Below are 12,443 nucleotides of genomic sequence, written 5' to 3' on the forward strand. Positions count from 1 at the left end.
GCCGATCTACAAGCTCACAATGCCTATTACAAAACATGCATTAACAACTTCAGCCCTGTATACATTTCAGCCATTTGAAAATAGCCGATCTACAAGATCACAATGCGTTGCGATGCGATATGTGAGCTTATAGATCTGCTCTGTTTAATTTGGAGGTTTCCGACTGAGGTAGCCTACTATCGTGCTTCCTCGAAAGGAGGCGTGGCAGCCTGTCTGCAACCTATCAGCGTGACGTCCGTCTAAAAGTTCAATTCAATTAGCTCACAAACTAAACTGCCAAGAGGAAGCAAGCCAAAGCCAACTTGGCAATGCGAGCCTCTCTCGAGTCTCGAGAGCCACTTGTACATGTTTGTTTAGTTTTATGCGTGCCAGATAGCACTCAGTGCCACTCACACACAGGCACTCAATGAAAACCAGTGGCTTCGGAAACAGCGACCCATCATCATCATCATCATCTATGTGGGTCTGTCCTGAGCGACCTGTCCGGGATGATGAAGCCTTGGTTTGACGAGCGCATATGGACGCTGTTCCAGCGCCACTGGCAGCACACGCTGACCTACTGGAGCGTGTTCTTCAGCTTCGGCCTGTGCATCGCGCTGCTCGGGCCCACCATCCTGGACCTGAGGTGTCAGACCCACTCCACGCTGCAGCAGATCACCTGGGTGTTCTTCGCCCAGCAGTCTCTTCTCCTGGTGGGCAGCACCTTTGGAGGACTTTTTAAGAAAACGTGAGTTCTGGCCAAAGCCTTAGAAAAGTAGCCTATGTACATGTACATGTCCATGTCTGTCATGTTGCAGAATTATAGGATATTATTATTATTATCATTATGATATTGTTGTTGTTATTAGCCTATTATTCCTACATCATTATTCAACACTAGTATTCAATACAACATGAAACTGGAAAACAAACCAGGAATAACCAAGAATTACAATACATTAACCAAGAAATCAATAAAATAAAATTAACTATAACTGGGGAAAAGGGGAGGGAGAAAAGAAGGGCCAGTGACAAAATTAGGAGAGAGATTAGGGGATAAAATAATACACATAGCATTGGCTATGAGCAACATGTGTGCCTGTATGTGCTATTTTATGAAATAAATAGCTCGTCAAAATGAGTCTGTGCAAACAAGAAAATCATTCTATGATATCCTTCACCCCAAAACACTGATAGACTATCCCTCCCTTGTCACAGGTCATCATTGACACCATTCACTGTTCTGTGAAATGCTTATTGATCAGCTAAACAGGCATCAGCATCTACACAGGAGAGAATAGGCATCAGCAAATAATAGGATTTTACGCTCCAGAAATGCTTATCATATCAACATGACAGAATACAGTCAAGATAGGGCCACGCACGCATCACTTAACCAAGGGATGGATGCATATTGACCCCTTTAAAGCTCATCTAAGAGAAAATATTATGTTAACACCCCCCCAAACACACACACACACACACGTCACACACACATGCAAAAACATAACATTTCCATTCAGTGGATTCAGTTTTAAAATGATGAACCATCATTGTGGATTGATGCTGCATCATGCTTAATTTGCTCTGTCATGCTCTGTTATACAATGTTGTATAAATCAGGCTTCATGCTTTTTGTCCGTTCTGCTTGCTTGCACTTATAGCCTCGTAAACCACTAACTTCCGGAAATCCAGAAGGATCCCAGATGAAACAAATTTCAATGCGTTTTCCGGAAGTTGGTGGTTTACAAGGCTAGCTTCACTCATATCATGTTCCATTTCCCTTTTTCTTTTACATGTATTACACACAATATATGACGGATAAACAGTGAGCATACCTTGCATTACAGTTGTGCACAATAATGAATATGTATGCTTAATGTTTACATCTTCTGTTGTGCAGTGCTTTAGCAGTCAAGAACAACCCTCTGTCCGTGTTCTTTAATCTCAAAGTAAACTTAATATGTTCCATAACTTCCTATATAATGTTTGATAGCAGTGATAGCTGAGTGGTTAGTGTCCATACCTAGGACTCCGGAGGTCACAGGTACGATTCCCCGCTCCAACTATCACTGCTCCCTTTCCCTCGTGCTCCTTGTGGGCAGCACTGGGTTCAGCTGGGTTAAGCTGAAAACTGAATTTCCCTCGTGGGATGATGTAGGTAAATTCTTTCTTTCTTTGTTTTTTACCCCTTACATTTTCAACTTATTATAAAGACGATGAGCATTATATGAAATGCCCCTTTCACCTTAGAGAGAATGGAGGTAGAGGAAATGGATATTCAACAGTGGGACATTATGGAAAGTTGGCAGGAAAGATGGAAAGCCCATGGTGAAGATAAGGAGTAGGTTATTTTGTGCTCGAGGGCCCTGATAAGCTAACTGGGTAAATAGCGGAATAGTGGACCTGAACCCCATCAAGGTGACTTTAATGTTATGGACAGAACCAACAAAACCCATTCATCATCATTAATGACATATACAGTAGTGGGCCTTGCCACTTATTAATAGGAACATGTAAGACTCTGGGGAATGTTGGTCCACCAGCATGCACACTCAAATGCCAACTGCTGATCCTAAATTCCGCTGCTTGCCTGGTCTTCAAATGTCCTATATTTGCACGTCTCCCCCTTCTTCCAGTTGCTGCCTGCATCCAATTCAAAACACTGATGACCTACAAGGCAATCAAAGGCAGTGGTTTCCCAAACCTTTCAGGTCGAGACTAGATGATTAGATTAGATTAGATTAGATTAGATTAGATTAGATTAGATGTTTAGCCGGGACCCAAACTAGTGAAAACAGCAGATTTTCACTACTTAGCTATATATAATTTTTCTTTACTCATGGAATTTCTTAGATTTGTTTGTTTTTAAAATGTATACAAGAGTTCGAATCCCGGTCGTTACACTAGTATGGAGAGAAGTTGGTTACTTATTTACATTTTGCTATTTACTGTATGCCACAGTGAACAGGGATGTTTACTGTAACCTTTGCTTAAATATCCGGGACGGCGCTCCACATGTCCCAGACTCTTCTCCCTTCTGGTTCCCAAACTGTGGAATTAACTCCCCATTGCAATTAGAACTGCTGATTCACTCCCAAACTTCCTCCGTAATCTAAAGACTCACCTCTTCAGACTCCACCTTAGCCATACCGTAGCACTTGCCCTAGGGGAAATCTTGCTCTTTCGATGTGTAATTTTTTCGACAACCAGCGTCGGCAGGTTAGCTACTCACCTGTGTCGACCAGCAAGATTAATAGTTTAACTCCTGCTTCTTAACTGTGCCATATTAAGAACCTCTGATTTTTCAGCGTGATCTTGCCCTTTAGGTCGAGGTCGTTTCTCTCCCTTAGGACATCTGACTGGTTGTAAATGGCTCTGGATTAAGAGTGTTTATAAATGCCTAAACTGTAAATTGTAAGGCATGATGTTTGCATGACCAATAACATAGATAGCATGTTCCTCCATCCTCATTACTTTGTAGCACTTAATAGTTTTTCTTTGCACTCTGTTTACTTGACCATTTACTGATAGTCATTTTATGACTATGTTTAATGCCATCTACTCTGAACAAGAGCATCTGCTAAATTGGAAATTGAATCAATAGCAAAGGTTTTACCACTGATACAATAGGTAATAAATATCCCTGTGCAAAAAAATGTATCCCAACTGCAGGCTTGTATAATTGAAGAATGTCATTAAGGCTTTTGCATGGCATTACACATCGCATTTTATCTTTATGTGTTGTGACATGTTTAATGCCATTTAATGCAATTGTGTAAGCTCCTCTGGATAAGAGCTTTTGCTAAATGTCTAAATTGGAAATGAAATCAATAGCAAAGGTTTTACTATTGGATGGTTTTCTAAAGGTAATACATATCCCTATGATTCCAAATGCAGACTTGTGTAATTGAGGAATTTCATTAAGGCTTTTGCATGGGTTACACCCCGCCTTTCCGAAACACCGCTATTCCGAACGTTGACTTCTAACCCTAACCCTACCCCTAACCCTAACCCTAACCCTAACCCTTACCCTAACCCTAACCCTAACCCTAACTAACCCTAACCCTACCCCTAACCCTAACCCTAACCCTAAACCTAACCCTAACCCTGCTTCGGAATAGCGGTGTTTCGGAATGGCGGACCGTTGCCCTTTTGAATATGTGATATGCACTATAACAGGGGGTCCCGTCATCTCGGGACCCCCCCAAAATAATCTGGGGACCCCCCTGGTTGAGACCCACAGGTTGAGAAGCACTGCACTATAATAAAAACATTTTCACTTTTTTTGATTCCTCCCCCTCCTTTCCAGACTGCAGTCCTCCCTGTGGACACTGTGCTCTGCCACGCTCCTCATCTCCCTGGTGTTTGCCATCATCCCACTGTGTCACCATGTCATTCTGTTGTCTGTTGCCATGGCAATTGCTGGCCTTGCAATGGGGGTGATTGACACCCTCGCAAACCTGCGGCTGGTGCAGCTGTACCAGAAAGACTCTGCTGTTTTCCTGCAGGTCAGATGAGTTGGAATTGTTCTCTAATTCAGTTTGAATTCAAGAACAACCTTGACCTTTGTATTTTTATAAAAAAAAGAAAAAAAAAACAAAAAACAACAACACTCTTAGTATAAATATGTGAGCCTGAATAATGTAATAAAAATAGATTATAGGCTTAGGCGATATGGTCTAAATCGAATATTATATTTTGGGACTAAATACCTTAATCGCTATTGTGACTATATCATATTGTGAAGATAATATACATTTTCTTTTTTAAATGTCTAAAATGTCTAAATAGCTAAAATAGGCGATCTACACGGCCATAAGATGCAACAAGATGATATTGCCCATGCAGATTATACTACTGATGACGATTGTAATGAGTAATCTGGGAAAGTAATCTCCAGAACCCTGTCCTCTGCCCCAGGCCCTGCATTTCTTCATAGGCCTGGGAGCTCTGGTCAGCCCCCTGGTAGCTGACCCTTTTCTGTCTGAGGACAACTGCATCCTGAGCTCCAACTGGACCAGCAACTCGTCCTCTTCAGACCTCCACCATCTGCGCAGCACCCTGGTAGGGCCGGGACTGGTGTTGCACAACGTCTCCCACTACCCTCTCCACACGGAGGGAGTCGTGACCACCGAGGTGGCCTACGCCTTCTGGATCATGGCTCTCATCAATGTGAGTGTGTGTGTGCGTGTGTGCGTGTGGGGGGAGTGGGTAAAGATGAAGGAAAGAAGCGATGGCAAGCAGGCAGTGCAGCGGAAAACCTGCGAAAGGGAAAGACAATCAGAGGAGGGTTAGTATACTGTAGGCTACGTTGGCTGCCTGGCAGTAGAATTGTCACGATTATTAGATTTTTGTTGACAATTAATTTTCATACAAATAACTGCAATTAACAATTCTGTTTGCTTTTCAGGCTTCGTAAACAAAATTGCTCAGGACAGATATGACAAATAACTTAAATATACAATGAAATGACTTACAATGACCAGCAGTAGGCCTAATCAAAATAAACTATCATTCAGCCAATTAGCCAATTTTCTGTAAGTTTCATTTGCGGTTTATACAAGGTAACCGTAGTTGATTAACTCATCTGGTGCCGATCCCGAACTAGTTCGGCTTTATTTCAATCCAATACAATCTTTTTTTTATTAATTCACTTACCCCGAGCTGCTTGTAGAGTCGTGGGTGGTCCTGGCTCGCTAGCCGCTAGCCAGTTAGCCATTCTACTCTGTCCGACGATATATTCCATTAAAAATGGTTTAAAATACATTTTTGAGCTCCCCAATGTTCACCCGATGTTCGGCGCCGCTTCCGATGAGTACACGAGTGTGCCGATCCCGAAGTAGTTCGGCTTTATTTAATTAAATGAATAAAATGATAAGAGGCCTTCTGAAGCCTGGCTTGATTTTTGTAGCTACTAGCCGAAAGCTAACAACGTCCCGGCCGGCCGTAATTTGCGAACGCAATCGCCAATCTCCGCCTAATCCAATGAAGGACCGCATCTTTAAAGGCTTATATCTCTTTTTTGTGTTTTTGGAAAGCGGCGCGAGGTTTATTTACGGCGAAATCGCCCAAAAATGATCTTTTAGATGACAAAATGGGAATAGCCATTCTGTTAGCATCTTCATCCGGGACATTTCCATGCAGTGCATCAACGTGAGCACGTCAGGTCCTGGAAGCTGAAGTCCTGGAAGCTAAAGCGCTCGCCTATGAGAGATGCGCTGGCATTCTTTGGCCCCTAGAGGGCGCTGGCACGCAAAGAGTTAAAAAACAAACACTGTAGGAAATAATTCAAACAGCAGTGGAACACATTCCAAGAAGAGTGTTTGACTTTACTGGGAGTCTGTGTGGTCCGCCCCCAAGTCTTGTGACTGGTGGTTTTGCTAGAAGGCTAGAAAACGTCAAGCTAGGTATTGATGTGTAGGGCTATTTGAATAGGAGTTAAGATAACCAACTGTACTTTATATCCCGACACACCTAACTGCTTTACATACAGTACTGTAAGTACTGTAGGACCAGTGCCACGACTACATGCTCAACATGTGTGGTTATTTGACTGCAGTGTGTGTGTGTGTGTGTGTGTGTGTGTGTGTGTGTGTGTGTGTGTGTGTGTGTGTGTGTGTGTGTGTGTGTGCGTGCCTGCGTGCGTGCGTGCGTGTATGTGTGTGTGTGCGTGCGTGTGTGAGAAAGAGAGGTCTACACACACACACACACACACACACACACACACACACACACACACACACACACACACACACACACACACACACACACACACACACACACACACACACACACACATATAGAGAGAGAGACAGACAGACACAGACATCCATTCTTACATAATATCTTTCTTCCTGGATCATTCTGTTCCAATCTTTTGATAACAAGGGGCTGGTAAACATACGACCACTTGTATATCAATATGATTCCTACCATTATCTCAATATGTGTGTGTGTGTGTGTGTGTGTGTGTGTGTGTGCGTGCGTGCGTGCGTGCGTGCGTGCATGCGTGTGTGTGTGCCGCCAGCTGCCTGTTCCAGTTGTAGTGTTTGTGTTGATGTACCATGAGAGACTGCTGCCCTGTTCCAATAACGCCAGTCCTCGTCTGCTAGACAGAGACTCTCTGTCCTCCAGAAGCTCTGCAGGGTCACCCAGCACGGACCAGGGTAAGAGGAGCTGAATGTGTGTATGAAGGGTCATGAGAACCATCAAGGATACATTACATGATCCATCAAACTGTACACAGTGTGTGTGTGTGTGTGTGTGTGTGTGTGTGTGTGTGTGTGTGTGTGTATGTGTGTGTGTGTGTGTGTGTGTGTGTGTGTGTGTGTGTGTGTGTGTGTGTGTGTGTGTGTGTGTGTGTGTACGTGTGCGTGTGTGTGCGCGTGCGTTCATGCTTGACTTATATAATCAGTTCATTAAAATGGAATTGAATAAATCCAAAACCCCTGTCGGTAGCACTTTATAATAATTTATAATAATATGTTTATAAAATGTGTATTAACACACTCTCTAAACATATCTAAATCGCTATGACGCACTTATTCATACTCAACCTCGTGATTTATTAAAGTAGTTACTAGCATAGTCCTGCAACAGGCCGGGTATCTGTTTGACGGGTGAATACGGGCGGAACATTATACCATTATAAAATCGTGGGTGCAGGGACAGCCGGTGGCCGACTAAACACGGGCGGGTGACATTTTATTGTGAAAATCAGACAAATGTTTCTGCCTAAACAACATCACAGGAGCACGCACAGTGAGCAGCAGGACAGAACCACGGCATGCATGCAAACAGCATTGCTTGCGCCTAAATGTCAAGTCACTCTCACACAGGAGCGTCTGGAGCGCACTCAGTCACAGTGAGCTGGCAGGATACACACAACACACAGATAGAACCACAGCACGCACTAGCACGTTAGACTAAAATAATTAAGAGTGGCAGCCGACCTGGCGTTTATTGCAAACGAAGGTCGCAGTTTAGTATGTGAAACGGTACATGCTGACTCCGTCCGTCTGGACGTGTACAATTTTTTGCGGTCTATGGGTTTGATGCTCTGACGTCACTGTGATGTCACTCAGGGGAACCACTCTAACAGAATAGGTTTGCTGCTCTGACATCACGCTCTGGCTTCACTGTGAGTGTCACACAACAGAAAACCTTTTATGCCCAAAAATGGAGTTCCCTGATGTCATCAATATTAAGCCCATATCTACAGTAACAGGACTTCATATGGGAATGCCCAATTGCCCATATATGGAGGCCACATCGGCCACATACCACACTAACAGAATCCATATATGGCCAAGACAGCCCATATCTGTGTGGCTGGTTCTACATACAGGGATCTCCATATATATGGGTATGATGTCAAATGTCATAGACATCATAGGACTTTCACATAACGAATAACTGTGAGTAAGTATGTTTGGGCTCTCACAGCATATCTCCATATACCGTACAGTACATGGATCTCCATTTATGGGTACCAGGGGTCTCCATATATGGGTAACTGGTCCGATATACATCACTGGCCAGATGGCCAAGACATGGTACGACCTCACCGAGGTCGCTTGTCGCCCTGAGGCGTCTTACTAGTGTAAATACTGTACATTGCGTCGCAAACACTGAGGACGACGTGCGGGGACGATCGAGTGTGATGCCAGGAAGCACGCATGCACGGCTGTAGGCTATTTACTTTAATGCATGTAATCACGGATAGACGGGCGGGCGTTTTTATATAATCACGGGTAGCGGGTCGGTCCACGGATCTGATTAATGACGGGCAGAGTAGGCGCAGGTTGTCAAAATCAGACCCGTGCAAGACTCTGGTTACTAGTCGTTAGTTAAGTATTTTGTGTGAGCCCATCTAAAGTCACGACTATCTATGCTTTATATATGGTGAGATATGAGATAGAAGCAGTGATTTAGAAACAATCATTGAGCACATTAAAGATAAGTTTGTTAATCGTGAATAAAATGTTTATAACAGTGTTTATTATTGCTTAATAATATATGAATAATGCTATACAAATGATGAATTAATGATTAATTAAGTATTTAATAATGCTTAACTAATGCATGCTTAATAGTGCAAAGGTGTTACTAAGTGCTACCCTACTCTCTTCTCAGGTTACAGCAGTGTGTTTAGATGCTGTCGCCTTCGCAACCTGAAGGGTCGTCCGCCCTCTTTCTTCCTCCTCCACATTTTGGGTGGAGCCATTCTCTTCATCACTGACGGCATTATAGTGAGACTTTCTATTACCACCCAGGCTCAGAAAACACACAACATGCAATATTATTAGGAAACTGTACTTTACAATAGAGTAGACTGTCCAAGCTAACATGCTACTGCCTTTCAACCCAGGGTTCCTATGCTGGCTTCGTCTACACCTACGCCATGTCCCCTCCACTGTTCATGGGCCACAAGACAGCCGGTTACCTGGACAGTGTGTTCTGGGCCTCCATCACAGCTGGCAGGCTGGCATTCATCTTCCTGTCCTGCAGATACACTGCTGCCAGGCTGCTCACCTTCAGTCTGGTATGTATGAACACACAGTCGCACCAACAATCCAAGTTTCACCCACGTTTTCATTCACCATTGACTTTTTAATTGCATGGGAGGTGAGTATGAACAAAATGCACATTCAAGGAAAGTTGACAATACTTAATTGGGGGAAACTTACCTGCTGGTTGAAGTCTAATTAATGCTGTGCAGGGATTAATAATAATATGTAACAGTATCTGAACACCAAGATCATATATAATTTTCACACATGCAATTCCATGAATGCTACTAAGTGCTACTGTTCACACCGATCACACAAAGCAGGCATAGCAACCTGTAGAGGGAGTGTTGCACGCAACAACTGTTTTGCATTTGTTTTGTTCTCAAATGTTAATAAAACACTCTCTCAAATGTAATTTGTGGGCAAGAAGAGCTCATGACCTGAATATCTTCATCTTAGTCATATAGAGTTATGATTCAATCATGAACATTACATTTTTCTTCATGACTTTGTGTTTCTCTTAGTACTTTTGGGGTGTCGAATAGAATGGGAGTTCAATAAGGAACTATGCTCAAATAGACACGGGCTATCGCTCTAGTGGAATCATCACAAGCAATAAGCATAATCAAATTTGAACTGGCTGTGAATTCAAATTAGATAATTAGAATGAGAGCGGCGTACTGTTCTTTTAGCCAACCTAATTAGATGCTACTTTGAATTTAACTTGTGCATAACTTTGACACAACAGAATCTGAATAGAAATTGGGTTTACTTTATACGGTTTGTACAATATTAAAACTGAAATAACGTTTTGCAAAAAACTAATTCAAAACTTAAGATCTTGGCCCTAACCCTAACCCCAACTAAACAAAACAAAAAAACAATGCCACCTTTTTCCTTATAACCCCCAAAAGAAAAATACATTAAATCATGCCCCTTTCGATCTCTCTTTTTGTTTCTTCCTCAGGTGGGGGTGATAATAGTGCAGTGTATGATGGTGTTTCTCTACTACAGCAGTATTTTTCTCTTCATTGGAACATGTGTGTTGGGACTCTGCATCAGTAGCGTATTTCCTTGTATGCTGGCCTTTACAGAAGACATACTAAACTATAAAGGTAACACACACTGTTGGGCAATCTTCGTTCCTACTCTCACCTCTTGTCATGAAGTGTGGATCATGACAGAAAGAATACGATCACAAATACAAGCAGCCGAAATGAGTTTTCTCAGACTGTGAGAAACACACACACACACACACACACACACACACACACACACACACACACACACACACACACACACACACACACACACACACACACACACACACACACACACACACACACACACACACATCCCTGTGTACATGTGTATTCATAGATATACGTACATGCCTTTATAGATGCATTAACATGTATGCATGCACATACTGTAGATGTGCAACTAATGTTGAGAAAACCCCATAAATGTTTTCTTTGTGTCTGAAGGTTGTGCCACAACTGTCCTAGTGACCAGCGCCAGCTTAGGAGAGATGGTGATGCAGATGATCATTGGATCGGTAAGATACTACTGTCCAAGGTGCGTGAACAAATATAAACGTATTCATGTTTGACTAAAGATGCATATGAAATGGGATTGTTTGCGTGTGCATGTGTGCTGTACGTATATGTGTGTGTGTGTGTGTGTGTGTGTGTGTGTGTGTGTGTGTGTGTATCTGTGCATGTGTGTGTTTTCTGTCTCCGTCCAGGTGATCCACAGTCGGGGTAGTTATGCCTTCTTGCTGAGTGGCATGATTGCATCCGTCATCTGTTTCAGCCTGTTCCTGCTCCTGCTCTATGTGCAGCGCATACACACACCCTGCCAGTCAGGTACACACAGTGAACACTTGAAGAGTTGACCTTCAAACATGGTTATTATAAAAAAAAAAGTAACTCATTCACGAAAATCAATTTGCAGGGAATTGAAACTTCCCTGATATCATGTATCAGTCTAGTCATAGGTGAGGAGGAGTAACAATGACAACATATGGATAGATGTAACAGTGTTTTATTGAAGGCACACCCTCGAGTGTAATATTGCGATTATACAACCGTTGCCCTTAAAAAAACATGTCAACTTCATTTCATTATAATTAAGTTACATTTAATTTGTACATTTTTATTGCCACATTTAGCTACTATGTCCCTGAACTTCACATGAAAACTGCTAGCCTAGCATAGTGTGAGGAGAGGGAGCACTTCAGCTTTTTCGCGACCAGCTGCTGATATCTTTGTTTGATGAGACCATGCAGTAGTGCTCATTATTTGCACGGGTAGAGATCTATTTCAACCAATCAGATTGCTTCATCGCAACTACCTGTTATATAATTCTGCATACACAATATGACTAGTATTTTTATTTCCCTCACAGATTCCTCTAAAGGCATTGCAATGACAGAGACTCCAAAGCCAGGACAGCCATGACACACAGACTGTAAAAGACTAAAAGGCAGGCCAGAGGAGAGAGAGGATTTCTGTGTATTTCCACAGAGGACAGTGCAAAGGGAAGATGGAAGGAGAACTCTCAGGACACCCTGCTATTGCTCTGTTGTCTCACCACGGTCACTAATCGACATCAGCGTGAGTTACTGTACTAATGGATCACAGCGGGGAATCATCCCAGCCTTCCACTGCGCAATGGAAATGAGGAATGTTCATCCTTTGATTAGTCTTCGTTAACCACTACACCAATCAAAGGCCAATTCAAAGGACATGCACCACTTTGATTTAACCATTAGCGCTGTCACGATTATGGCATTTTACTTGGTGATTGTCACTCAAATAATTGCTATTAACAATTTAATGATGTTTCCGTCATTGAACATTGGAATAGAAATTACATTTCTGTTTGGCTTTTAGGCTTCGTAAACCAAAGTTGCACAGGGCAGATAATGACTAATACATTACATTA

General features: G+C 42.6%; 1 protein-coding gene across 1 annotated transcript; it reads left to right on the plus strand.

Moving 5' to 3' along the window:
* Positions 1-491: 491 nt before the first annotated feature.
* On the plus strand, positions 492-11,956 carry mfsd4aa (major facilitator superfamily domain containing 4Aa; the record flags this gene model as incomplete). Its single annotated transcript, XM_080728310.1, has 10 exons — positions 492-727; positions 4,292-4,490; positions 4,903-5,154; positions 7,010-7,148; positions 9,118-9,233; positions 9,353-9,526; positions 10,462-10,609; positions 10,982-11,052; positions 11,242-11,362; positions 11,904-11,956. 10 exons carry the CDS (start codon positions 492-494, stop codon positions 11,954-11,956), a joined length of 1,509 nt encoding a protein of 502 aa, XP_080584436.1.
* Between the last annotated feature and the right edge of the window lie 487 nt (positions 11,957-12,443).

The sequence above is a fragment of the Nannobrachium achirus genome (assembly GCF_963921795.1).
Source record: "Nannobrachium achirus genome assembly, chromosome: 6".
Lineage (NCBI taxonomy): Eukaryota > Metazoa > Chordata > Actinopteri > Myctophiformes > Myctophidae > Nannobrachium > Nannobrachium achirus.